Source organism: Erpetoichthys calabaricus, chromosome 6 (assembly GCF_900747795.2).
Source record: "Erpetoichthys calabaricus chromosome 6, fErpCal1.3, whole genome shotgun sequence".
Taxonomy (NCBI): domain Eukaryota; kingdom Metazoa; phylum Chordata; class Cladistia; order Polypteriformes; family Polypteridae; genus Erpetoichthys; species Erpetoichthys calabaricus.
This window is the reverse complement of record NC_041399.2, coordinates 212,565,341-212,578,289: the sequence shown is the minus strand read 5'-3', so window position 1 is coordinate 212,578,289 and position 12,949 is coordinate 212,565,341. Positions and strand designations below refer to the sequence as shown.

The 12,949-nt window shown below is 41.5% G+C and overlaps 1 protein-coding gene across 1 annotated transcript in view; it reads left to right on the top strand.

The window, feature by feature from the left end:
* Nucleotides 1-12,949, top strand: part of LOC114641854 (dynein axonemal heavy chain 5-like) — a 329,984-nt gene that overhangs the window by 70,394 nt on the left and 246,641 nt on the right. The window contains exons 14-16 of the mRNA XM_051928805.1: nucleotides 6,240-6,413; nucleotides 10,487-10,576; nucleotides 11,808-11,960. Coding sequence (XP_051784765.1) covers nucleotides 6,240-6,413; nucleotides 10,487-10,576; nucleotides 11,808-11,960 — 417 coding nt within the window. The remainder of the gene's footprint in view (nucleotides 1-6,239; nucleotides 6,414-10,486; nucleotides 10,577-11,807; nucleotides 11,961-12,949) is intronic.

The following is a 12,949-nucleotide window of genomic DNA, read 5'->3' as shown; positions in this document are numbered from 1 at the left end:
ATTTCATCGATGCTGGACAATGTTTAAAGTGCATGCACGAGAAGCACCTGAATCGGTAGTCTAGACACATTTGATTCCTGAATGAATCACTACCTGAGCACTTGGTCATTTGATTTGTGAAAGAGTCAAAACCTGTAGACCTGCAGTCTAATAATTCTCATTCATTTGATTAATAAATGAATCATTCTTAGAAGCACATATCTCATTCACTTGTAATTCTATAGTGAAAGGTTGGGAGCATGCACTGATACAGCTTGTTGCCGAACTCACCATACAACGAACCACCGTCTTATTTGATTTTATGCATGTTAAATGCAGGGCTGTGGAGTCGGTAGATAAATCCCTCGACTCTGACTCCTTAGTTTCTGGTACTTTTCACTCCGACTCCTCTGTATTTAATATGCTAATGTATTTTTCATGTTGATTGAAGGAAGGCAACATACACGTCATTTAACCACAGAACTACTGGCTAGGAAGCTGACTCTCTACTGTATTGGCCAGTTTAAAGAAAAGACAAGAACCCCTGAACACACTTCAGGCCGTAGCACACACCTCCACCTGCATCATTACACTTGTTTCCACTCATATTAACTTGTTAAACAGTTTATATCTGAAATAAAATGAAAACGTATTTTGTAATGTACCATAATCCAGATTACAATATGTGAATGTCAGGTTGTATAATAACTCAGCTGAACTTCACACTAGTAGTAACACAACTATGCACTGGGTTTTATTCTTACATCAGAGAAGTACTTAATTATGATATCGTTTGTGAAATGAGGCATTTAAACTTGCCGTATTTTTTTTTTCATTACAATTAAAATTTATTAGGAGTCGGAGTCGATACATTTTTGCCGACTCCAACCCCAACTCCTGGTACCCAAAATTGTCTCCGACTCCACAGCCCTGGTTAAATGTCTTGTCATTCTCTATGTACAGAAACAGAACAATGGCATATGAATTATTATTCAAATTCATATATAATTAATCTACTATATAATAAAACACTAATTTCTTGGTGTTCAGTCCCTCGAAGCAATCTGATTGGTCAGTTTGGTTTTGGGGACACAACAAAAGAGACACATGAGGAGGAGTAAAGGTGTAGGACAGGGATGGATTAACCATTAAGCAAAATACAGTGCATCCAGAAAGTATTCACAGCACATCACTGTTTCCACATTTTGTTATGTTACAGCCTTATTCCAAAATGGATTAAATTCATTTTTTTCCTCAGAATTCTACACACAACACCCCATAATGACAACATGAAAAAAGTTTACTTGAGGTTTTTGCAAATTTATTAAAAATAAAAAAACTGAGAAATCCCATGTCCATAACTTTGTTGATGCACCTTTGGCAGCAATTCCAGCCTCAAGTCTTTTTGAATCTGATGCCACAAGCTTGGCACACCTACCCTTGGCCAGTTTCGCCCATTCCTCTTTGCAGCACCTCTCAAGCTCCATCAGGTTGGATGGGAAGCGTCGGTGCACAGCCATTTTAAGATCTCTCCAGAGATGTTCAATCGGATTCAAGTCTGGGCTCTGGCTGGGCCACTCAAGGACATTCACAGAGTTGTCCTGAAGCCACTCCTTTGATATCTTGGCTGTGTGCTTAGGGTCGTTGTCCTGCTGAAAGATGAACCGTCGCCCCAATCTGAGGTCAAGAGCGCTCTGGAGCAGGTTTTCATCCAGGATGTCTCTGTACATTGCTGCAGTGCTCTTTCCCTTTATCCTGACTAGTCTCCCAGTCCCTGACTCTGAAAAACATCCCCACAGCATGATGCTGCCACCACCATGCTTCACTGTATGGATGGTGCCAGGTTTCCTCCAAACGTGACGCCTGGCATTCACACCAAAGAGTTCTATCTTTGTCTCATCAGACCAGAGAATTTTCTTTCTCATGGTCTGAGAGTCCTTCAGGTGCCTTTTGTCAAACTCCAGGCGGGCTGCCATGTGCCTTTTACTAAGGAGTGGCTTCCGTCTGGCCACTCTACCATACAGGCCTGATTGGTGGATTGCTGCAGAGATGGTTGTCCTTCTGGAAGGTGCTCCTCTCTCCACAGAGGACCACTGGAGCTCTGACAGAGTGACCATCGGGTTCTTGGTCACCTCCCTGACTAAGGCCCTTCTCCCCCGATTGCTCAGTTTAGATGGCCGGCCAGCTTTAGGAAGAGTCCTGGTGGTTTCGAACTTCTTCCACTTACAGATGATGGAGGCCACTGTGCTTATTGGGACCTTCAAAGCAGCAGAAATTTTTCTGTAACCTTCCTCAGATTTGTGCCTCGAGACAATCCTGTCTTGGAGGTCTACAGACAATTCCTTTGACTTCATGCTTGGTTTGTGCTCTGACATGAACTGTCAACTGTGGGACCTTCTATAGACAGGTGTGTGCCTTTCCAAATCATGTCCAGTCAACTGAATTTACCACAGGTGGACTCCAATGGAGCTGCAGAAACATCTCAAGGATGATCAGGGGAAACAGGATGCAGGATTCATGGCAAAGGCTGTGAATACTTATGTACATGTGCTTTCTCAATTTGTTTATTTTTAATAAATTTGCAAAAACCTCAAGTAAACTTTTTTCACGTTGTCATTATGGGGTGTTGTGTGTAGAATTCTGAGGAAAAAAAATGAATTTTATCCATTTTGGAATAAGGCTGTAACATAACAAAATGTGGAAAAAGTGATGCGCTGTGAATACTTTCTGGATGCACTGTGTATATTTACATACAGCTCATACAGTCCAGAACGGATTAATTGTAATTACATACAATTACATGCTATGGGGGAAATTACTTCGGGTCACGACCAAATCGGGTTGCGACCAGAGTTTTGGAACAAATTACGGTCTTGACCCGAGGTTCCACTGTACATTGTTTATTCCGTCCAAGGACTTCTTGTCTTGTGCCTACCTGTCAGGTCTTTAGAACTTTTTCTAAACTTTTGTTTAAATACAAAATTAAAAGCAATTCTGGTTTTCCCTTATGAGGTTTATGGTATAGCTATAATCTTGGACACACAAATTAGTCACAGCTGAATTTTATCTAAATAAAACACTCTAATTAAATATTACAAATCATATTTAATAAACTAATAAAAGCTACAATTTTTTAATTCCCCTAAACACCCTCTCATGTGCAAGCCTTGGGTCCTTGAATGAATCCTGGCTGTCACAATCTATGTTCTTGACCAATCGCAGTTTGCCCTGTGGAAACTGCTATTGGTCTACCATGAACATCCAGATTTCAAAGGTCCTCAGTTTGTTAACAGCCTAAGCCAAAGGAAGAACTGTAGAGGGGAAGGGGAGCAGCCCGGCCCCACATCCCCCTGGCTTTCTAGTAATGAACTCTGTGCTGGGGCGACGGCGCACATGCCCACAGAGAGGGCTCTGAGTGCCCCCTCTGGCACGTGTGCCATAGGTTTGCCACCACTGGGCTATGCAATAGGACAAGATTAGTTGTATTCAAAATTGGTCTAACAATTCTGACATGTGAAATTTTAACAGGCGACAAGAAAGGTAATGTAGTACATCTTCAGGGGATAACATTAGACACCAAAGGAGATCTTGATATGCCATTCGTTTTAAACGTTTACAGTTTCCTGTTAGAACAGCTTTTGCTGTGACAATTAACATTTGTACATCTGCTTCCCCATACGTGAGCGGCAGGGCTGCGAAGTGGCTAGTGTGTAGCACCCGCCCGGGGGTTGGCGAGCAGGGGGCAGATTCCCCTAGTATTTTAGTAAATCAATCATGCACAACAACAACATCAACAACCATACCATATGCACTTCAGAACTGGTCATCCACTTGAAGCTAAGCATGTTTGGGCCCAGCCAGTACTTGGATGGGAGACCATCTAGAAAAAAACTTGGGTAGTTGATAGAAGAGGTGTTGGAGAGGGAAACAGGGGGAGCTTACCTTGTGGTCTGAGTGCAGATCCCAATCTCCCAGTGCAGTGATGATGGACGCTGTGCTGTTAAAATGGTTGCCAGCACAAACGGATCTAGTCACGTGTCACACACATGAGATTATGAGACAGTCTATGGGCTCAAATAAGGGTGATTATCTGCCAGACCGAGGTTTTGGCACTGTCAAATAAAGCTTTCTCTCTTTCCTCATCTATAGACCATCAGAAAGAAGTTCCGCCTGACAACCTCACTTCCGGTCCCGGCTCTGCTGACCTCACTTCCTCCGTTGACCATATATGAACACCGCTTGGTGCACTGTTTTTCAGTTCTGTATTGAGCTCGGTTGAAAAGACATGATTTGACTTCAATTTTTCACTCATTTTCAAGTATATGGGGTAGCTACCCTAAACCTTTGTTGTTGTTCTTGTGGTTTCTTCACACATTCATTTCCAAAGAAGACAAACTCTGGCACCTACCCATTTTAAATCCTCATGTCAATCCAATAGTGAATCATAAGAACATAAGAAATTTCACAAACGAGAAGAGACCATTCATTCCAAGAAGTCCATTGCTTCCACTTGTTGACATGGTTGAGTTGTTTAAACATCACACAAGACTTCAGCTTTATTTACAGTTCAAGCAAGTGTTTTCCTCCGTATGTTGTCGCAGGAGATCATGGAGGACCACAGACATGTGGAATAAGTGGCCAAGTAGTGTGGAAAACAGTAGGACTTTTGGGACTTTTATAACTCGTCTTCATGTTATTTTTAGAAGAATTAAGTAGATAGGAATGACAAGCTTCGTGGGACTGAATGGCCTGTTCTCGTCTAGATTGTTCTAATGTTCCAATGAGAGAGGCTTAGTTGGATATGACAAAATCAGAAGCAGCTTCTCACTATATTGTTTCAGGCTTTTGGTTAAATGTTTTGGGAGTATGGGGTATGGTGGGCTGTTTGGTCCCTGTATAACCAGATGCTCAACCTTTATAATGCACTGGTGAGGCCTCATCTGGAGTCCTGTGTGCAGTTTTGGTCTCCAGGCTACAAAAAGGACATAGCAGCACAAGACGAAGGTCCAGAGAAGAGCGACTAGGCTGATTCCAGGGCTACAGGGGTTGAGTTATGAGGAAAGATTAAAAGAGCTGAGCCTTTACAGTTTAAGAAAAAGAAGATTAAGAGGAGACCTGATTGAAGTGTTTAAAATTATGAAGGGAATTAGTCCAGTGGATCGAGACTGTTATTTTAAAATGAGTTCATCAAGAACACGGGGACACAGTTGGAAACTTGTTAAGAGGACATTTCGCACAAACATTAGGAAGGTTTTCTTTACACAACGATAGACACTTGGAATAAGCGACCAAGTAGCGTGGTAGACAGTAAGACGTTGGGAACTTTCAAAGCTAGAAGAAATAAGTGGATAGGACTGGCGAGCTTTGTTGGGCTGAATGGCCTGTTCTCGTCTAGAATGTTCTAATGTTCTAATATATGTTCTAACCGGAGCGAAAGTTTAGTTCAAATTATCACAAATAAGTCAGACTCGCTCCCAGTGGGTATCGAACACTGCCAGTTCTGCCCTATGTCACCAATTTTCTTGCTGCAGGAGGGTATCCAGTTCAGTGGCCTAAGAATTGCATCTTTTGCCTTTTGTGGATCATGTGGTCTTACTGGCTTCATCGGCCTGTGACCTTAGACACACACTGGGGTGGATTGCAGCTAAGTATTGTCAGCAGCCGTACCACATGCACTTCAGAACAGGTCATCCAGTTCAAGCTAAGCATGTTCATGCCTGACCGATACTTGGATGGGAGACCATCTTGGAAGAGGTTGGGTTGCTACTGGAAGAGGTGTTGGTGAGGCCATCAGTGGGCATTTATGCTGTGGCCTGCATGTGGATCCCAATGCCCCAGTGCAGTGATGGGAACGCTGTGCTGTTAAAATGGTGTCATCCTTCAGAAAAGACATAAAACCGAGGTCCTGACTTTCTCTGGACATTAAAGATCTCTGGGCATCTGCCATAAAGAGTAGGGTGTATCCCAATGTCCAGGCTAAATTGCTCTCCATTGCCTGGTCATTCAGGACCCCTAATCATTCCCTGTCTTCTAATTGGCTGTATCTTTTACCACTTCACCATCTGACAGCTAATGAGTGGTGAGTGTGCTAGCATATACTGTAAATGGCTGCTGTCGCATCATTCGGGTGGATGCTGCACATTTGTGGCACCTGCCCCCCTTTCTATGTAAAGCACTTTAAGTAGTGAGGAAGGCGCTATATAAGTGTAAAGAATTAACATTATTAACTGAAAGTTTGTGTTTTTATGTCATGTTCTCAGACTGAGAGGATGCTGGAAGTCCTTGCCAAGTTTGACAAGGTTTCAGGGGATCAGCTTGATTTGCATGAAAAATACCTCAGGGTCCTGCACAGATACGGGAGAGATTTGGAAATTGTTCGTAAACTCTACCAAAAGCAAAAGGATAATCCGCCCTCACATCGCAACATTCCTCCTGTAAGTATTTTTATTTATATTTTTTCTGTTTGATTCCAAAATTCCAGTCGCCCGAACAAACCCTTAGAATTTTTTCGTAATTATTTGTGCAATATTTACAATATTTTAAATTTCTAGATAATAAAAATGGAAACTCTGAGAGGGAATGAGATGAAGTACAGTAATCCCTCCTCCATCACGGGGGTTGTGTTCCAGAGCCACCCGCGAAATAAGAAAATCCACGAAGTAGAAACCATATGTTTATATGGTTATTTTTATATATTTTAAACCCTTATAAACTCTCCCACACTATTATAAACATTTCACGCACAATTATACAGCATAAACCCTTTGTATTCTCTTAGATATTAGGTAAGATTTGTTGAAATTATGTATGTAAACACAGTTTACATACAGTAAAACCTAAATATTATTTTAAAGATATCGAGCGTCTCCAATATCACATATGTTACAGCCATTACAACAGACAGGCCACCAGCAATAAATACGTGCAATGCAAGAAAAATTGTATACAGTAAAATGTGTGTACAGTGACACTAAACTATGTACATGTAATAAGTACTGTACGTAGATAATTAATTATGGTTACTCACCAACAATGACACGACGACTAGTCCGATAACGATGAGTTTAATTTTACTGCACAACAAAGGAGAGCGTTACAGCTCTTCTAAAGGAGCCTCTTCAGGCGACTGTGTTGCACCGCCGTTGTTCTTCTTCCAGCACTCTTCAATCCAAATCCCTAAAGCAGATTCCATCCTGACTACTGCCTTATTACGTCCACTTGCAACTTGTTTTGCGCCCTGGTTAAAGGACACTGCGGCCGTAGATCTTATATGCTTTTCCTCCTTTTTAAATAAAAAGAATCGTGGACTCATTGATGCCGTAATGGTGTCCTGCAGTGGTGTAGCTGTTTCCTTCCTTCAACATATCCAAAACTTTTACCTTTTCTGCAATCATTTGCATCTTCTGTTGGCGCTTGGACACGGCCCCTGAAGCAGTAGCAGGAGCACGTTAATGCTGAATGAGTGAGATGAGACTTCCTGGTTAATGCAGCACTCCGTCGCTGAGCCAATCAGCAGCACACAGGAACTTAACCGCGTGCTCTGATTGGGTAGCTTCTCAGCCATCCGCCAATAGCGTCCCTTGTTTGAGTTCAAATGGGCAAATCAACTGAGGAAGCACATGTACTGTAGACCGCAGCCATCCGCGAAGCAGTGAAAAATCCGCGATATATATTCACATATGCTTACATTTAAAATCCGCGATGGAGTGAAGCCGCGAAAGACGAAGCGCGATATAGCGAGGGATCACTGTAATTGAAACTGCTGGCAATGAGATAATCAAATTTGTTTTATGAGAAATGAATATTCTGCCCAGTAGGAATGCCATGTTGGAAATTGGATTTTTTTTTCCCATGTTACTGCAGCGATTTCAACTTAATGCCCAAAATTCATCTGGGAATTTGGCTCAATGTACGGAAATTCTTCAGAGCCCCTCCACTTTTTTTTCACATTTTTCTGTGTTGCAGCTTTGTGATAAAATCACTTACATTATTTTTTTGTCTTCGTCAAGCAACAATCAATACCCCCTAAAATGGCAATGGGATTTTAGAAATTTTTACAAGTTTACTAAAAATAAAAAACTGAAATATCACATTCACAAAAGTACTCAGACTGTTTGCTATGAGACTCGAAATCTTTTTAAGGTTCAGCACATTTTATTGCTCCTCGTTGAGATGTTTCTACACCTTGTTTAGTGTCCACTTGTTGGTCAATTGGTTTGACGTAACTGATTAGGAAAGACACACATCTGTCATAGAAAATCACAAACCTGATGAAAACCAAGCCATGAGGTTGAGGAAAAAAAAGGAATTAAAATGATTTTAGTACAAAGCTGTGCAAAAATAAAGGGAACTGAATACTTTCAGAATCTGCTGCACGCTATTAAGAGTTCTGAGATGAGCTCTTCTTATGAGCATAAAAATCAGGGATGTCTCTCAGTATAAGTGAGTTCATAGAACAATCTGAGCCCTCAGCCTTCACAGAAAGGAAAACCTGTTAGGGCACCCAAACACAATAAGATAGATAGATAGATAGATAGATAGATAGATAGATAGATAGATAGATAGATAGATAGATAGATAGATAGATAGATAGATAGATAGATAGATAGATAGATAGATAGATAGATAGATAGATAGATAGATAGATAGATAGATAGATAGATAGATAGATAGATAGATAGATAGATAGATAGATAGATAGATAGATAGATAGATAGATAGATAGATAGATAGAGTGCATCCAGAAAGTATTCACAGCGCTTCATCACTTTTTCCACATTTTGTTATGTTACAGCCTTATTCCAAAATGGATTAAATTCATTTTTTTCCTCAGAATTCTACAAACAACACCCCATAATGACAACGTGAAAAAAGTTTACTTGAGGTTTTTGCAAATTTATTAAAAATAAAAAAACTGAGAAATCCCATGTCCATAAGTATTCACAGCCTTTGCTCAATACTTTGTCAATGCACCTTTGGCAGCAATTCCAGCCTCAAGTCTTGTTGAATATGATGCCACAAGCTTGGCACACCTATCCTTGGCCAGTGTCGCCCATTCCTCTTTGCAGCACCTCTCAAGCTCCATCAGGTTGGATGGGAAGCGTCGGTGCACAGCCATTTTAAGATCTCTCCAGAGATGTTCAATCAGATTCAAGTCTGGGCTCTGGCTGGGCCACTGAAGGACATTCACAGAGTTGTCCTGAAGCCACTCCTTTGATATCTTGGCTGTGTGCTTAGGGTCGTTGTCCTGCTGAAAGATGAACCGTCACCCCAGTCTGAGGTCAAGAGCGCTCTGGAGCAGGTGTTCATCCAGGATGTCTCTGTACATTGCTGCAGTCATCTTTCCCTTTATCCTGACTAGTCTCCCAGTTCCTGCCACTGAAAAACATCTCCACAGCATGATGCTGCCACCACCATGCTTCACTGTAGGGATGGTATTGGCCTGGTGATGAGCGGTGCCTGGTTTCCTCCAAATGTGACGCCTGGCATTCACACCAAAGAGTTCAATCTTTGTCTCATCAGACCAGAGAATTTTCTTTCTCATGGTCTGAGAGTCCTTCAGGTGCCTTTTGGCAAACTCCAGGCGGGCTGCCATGTGCCTTTTACTAAGGAGTGGCTTCCGTCTGGCCACTCTACCATACAGGCCTGATTGGTGGATTGCTGCAGAGATGGTTGTCCTTCTGCAAGGTTCTCCTCTCTCCACAGAGGACCTCTGGAGCTCTGACAGAGTGACCATCGGGTTCTTGGTCACCTCCCTGACTAAGGCCCTTCTTCCCCGATCGCTCAGTTTAGATGGCCGGCCAGCTCTAGGAAGAGTCCTGGTGGTTTCGAACTTCTTCCACTTACGGATGATGGAGGCCACTGTGCTCATTGGGACCTTCAAAGCAGCAGAAATTTTTCTGTAACCTTCCCCAGATTTGTGCCTCGAGACAATCCTGTCTCGGAGGTCTACAGACAATTCCTTTGACTTCATGCTTGGTTTGTGCTCTGACATGAACTGTCAACTGTGGGACCTTCTATAGACAGGTGTGTGCCTTTCCAAATCATGTCCAGTCAACTAAATTTACCACAGGTGGACTCCAATGAAGCTGCAGAAACATCTCAAGGATGATCAGGGGAAACAGGATGCACCTGAGCTCAATTTCGAGCTTCATGGCAAAGGCTGTGAATACTTATGTACATGTGCTTTCTCAGTTTTTTTATTTTTAATAAATTTGCAAAAATCTCAATTAAACTTTTTTCACGTTGTCATTATGGGGTGTTGTGTGTAGAATTCTGAGGAAAAAAATGAATTTAATCCATTTTGGAATAAGGCTGTAACATAACACAATGTGGAAAAAGTGATGCGCTGTGAATACTTTTTGGATGCACTGTAGATAGATAGAAGTGAAAGGCGCTGTATAATAGATCAATGAACTTGAAATTAACAGAATTCATCCCCAGTAGCGATGTTCTTCATTATTTATAGACCCTCTAAGGTGTGTTTTCACTGCTTTCTTTCTGTTAGGTTGCTGGGAAGATCATGTGGGCGAGACAGTTGTTTAGAAAAATTGATGTGCCAATGAAAATCTTAAAGAATAAGCCCGAAATTTTAAAGGTAACTGTTTTTTTATTGATTTAATTACATTTTAGTAAGTTTCTGACTGAAGTAGAATTGTAGAATGTCAAATGAACTGTCTCTGTATATAGTGCTTTATGTAATTGCTTTGACCGTTAGAATGTTCCTAACACTGCAATAGGTTGAGTGCTCTTGACAATCCAAAAAACGAGACTCTGCTCCAAGATTTTATTGAATAATTTACAGTTGCAAAGCTGTTATATCTGTTGAGAAAATGGACAATCTTTTGTATAATGGAGGTGACTGGGAGAAGAGAAACCAAAAATACAAACAAAAAAGGTTGTTATGAAGAAACTGTCCTAATTTTCATTGGTCCTATTCACTACACCAAAAGCTGAAGCCAAGAAAGGGTCTTTGGAACCTTTGAAAAAGAATTGATGCCAACAGGCCATTCAGCCCAACAGTGCTCACCAATCCTATCCACCTAATTCTCCAAGTCATTATCAAATTTTCAAGGTTCCTAAAGTCTACTACACTACTTAATAATTTATTCCATTCATCTATAGTTGTCTTTGTGAAGACATACTTCCTAATGTCTGTGCTTCAGTCTTGCGATAAATTCCTTTGCTGCTGGCTCTACCATCCCTTCAAAGATTTTTCCACAGATCTGCACATGCCCAGTGTAGGTGAACAGCTGTGTTATGTGTTTTTTTTGGGTCATTTTAGTGTCGGTAGAGATACTTTCACAGACAATATGAAAATGTGTGGATAGAATTCGTTTTGGTTTAAAGATTTCATTTTTAAATAAAATCATAGTCATGTGAATGTAGCCTACATAAGGAGTGCACCCCAAGTTTTCTTTCCATGTTAGTACTGAACATGTGGGGTGTTGTCCAGAAAGCAACAGGTGTAAGGCAGAGCATCCTGCTTGTCCCACGTGTAACTTTTAATTGGATATGGGAAAAGCACTATATAAATAAAAAGTATTATTATTATTATTATGATGGTAGGGTGTGATTATCCCATTTTATTTTCCAAAAATAAATGCTCCAGGCCAGACTGATGTCTTCGCTCTTAAATTTTAGGAAATATGAACATTTTTGCATCTTAAAAATTAATGAAATGATTATTAAATAAAATGATGTAAAACAGACATTATTGATTGGATGCCCCTCTATCTTTGATTTAAAGAATGCCGTGGGAGAAGGTATGTCGAAATGCACAAAATGTAAACTATTATGAACCTTGTCAATTCTGGTCTCTCTGGTAGGCTGCAGACAAGAAAATCATTCGAAACTACAACAAAGTAGCTGCTGTTCTGCTGGAGTTTGAGCTTCTCTACCACCGTGGATGGTGCCATGCTGCTAAACTTTGTCATCAAGGGCTTAATGTCTCTCTACTGGTCCGACATCCAGAAACCAGGGTAATGAGCCTTCTATAGAATGGTACCACAATGGATTTGCAGTGTTATAGGATGTCGAGTGTGGAACATTGAACTATAAGGAGAAACAGTTATGAAGGTCTTAATAATTATAATCACAGGAAACTCAGGCTTTTTGTCGTCACTATAGTGGCCAGATGGGACCTCACATTTTATTTCAAGGTCAAAATGGACAAAGCTGAAGACAATTTCATTCAAGCTAATGCAGTAAACTTAGCTTTTGTGAACATATCATTTTTACTAAACGCAAGCTTTTTATTCACATTTTGATTTGTGACCTCATTGTGCCCAGTGCTCATTTCAACTGAAATGAAGCTGCTCTTCTGTCTGGAGATGATCCTGTTTAGTGGATGCAGTGGATTCTCCATGATTGACAGGAGTCTGCTCAGCGCCCGTCGCTCTGCCACAGATGTCAAACTGTCCAGCTCCGTGCCTACAATAGAGCCTGCCTTCCTCACCAGTTTGTCCAGGCGTGAGGCGTCCCTCTTCTTTATGCTGCCTCCCCAGCACACCACCGCGTAGAAAAGGGCGCTCGTCACAACCGTCTAATAGAACATCTGCAGCATCTTATTGCAGATGTTGAAAGACACCAGCCTTCTAAGAAAGTATAGTCGGCTCTGTCCTCTCTTGCACAGATCATCAGTATTGGCAGTCCAGTCCAGTTTATCATCCAGTTGCACTCCCAGGTATTTATAGGTCTGCACCCTCTGCACACAGTCACCTCTGATGATCACGGGGTCTATGAGGGGTCTGGTCCTCCTAAAATCCACCACCAGCTCCTTGGTTTTGCTGGTGTTCAGTTGTAGGTAGTTTGAGTCGCACCATTTAACAAAGTCCTTGATTAGGTTCCTATACTCCTCCTCCTGCCCACTCCTGATGCAGCCCACGATAGCAGTGTCGTCAGTGAACTTTTGCACGTGGCAGGACTCCGAGTTGTATTGGAAGTCCGATGTATATAGGCTGAACAGGAC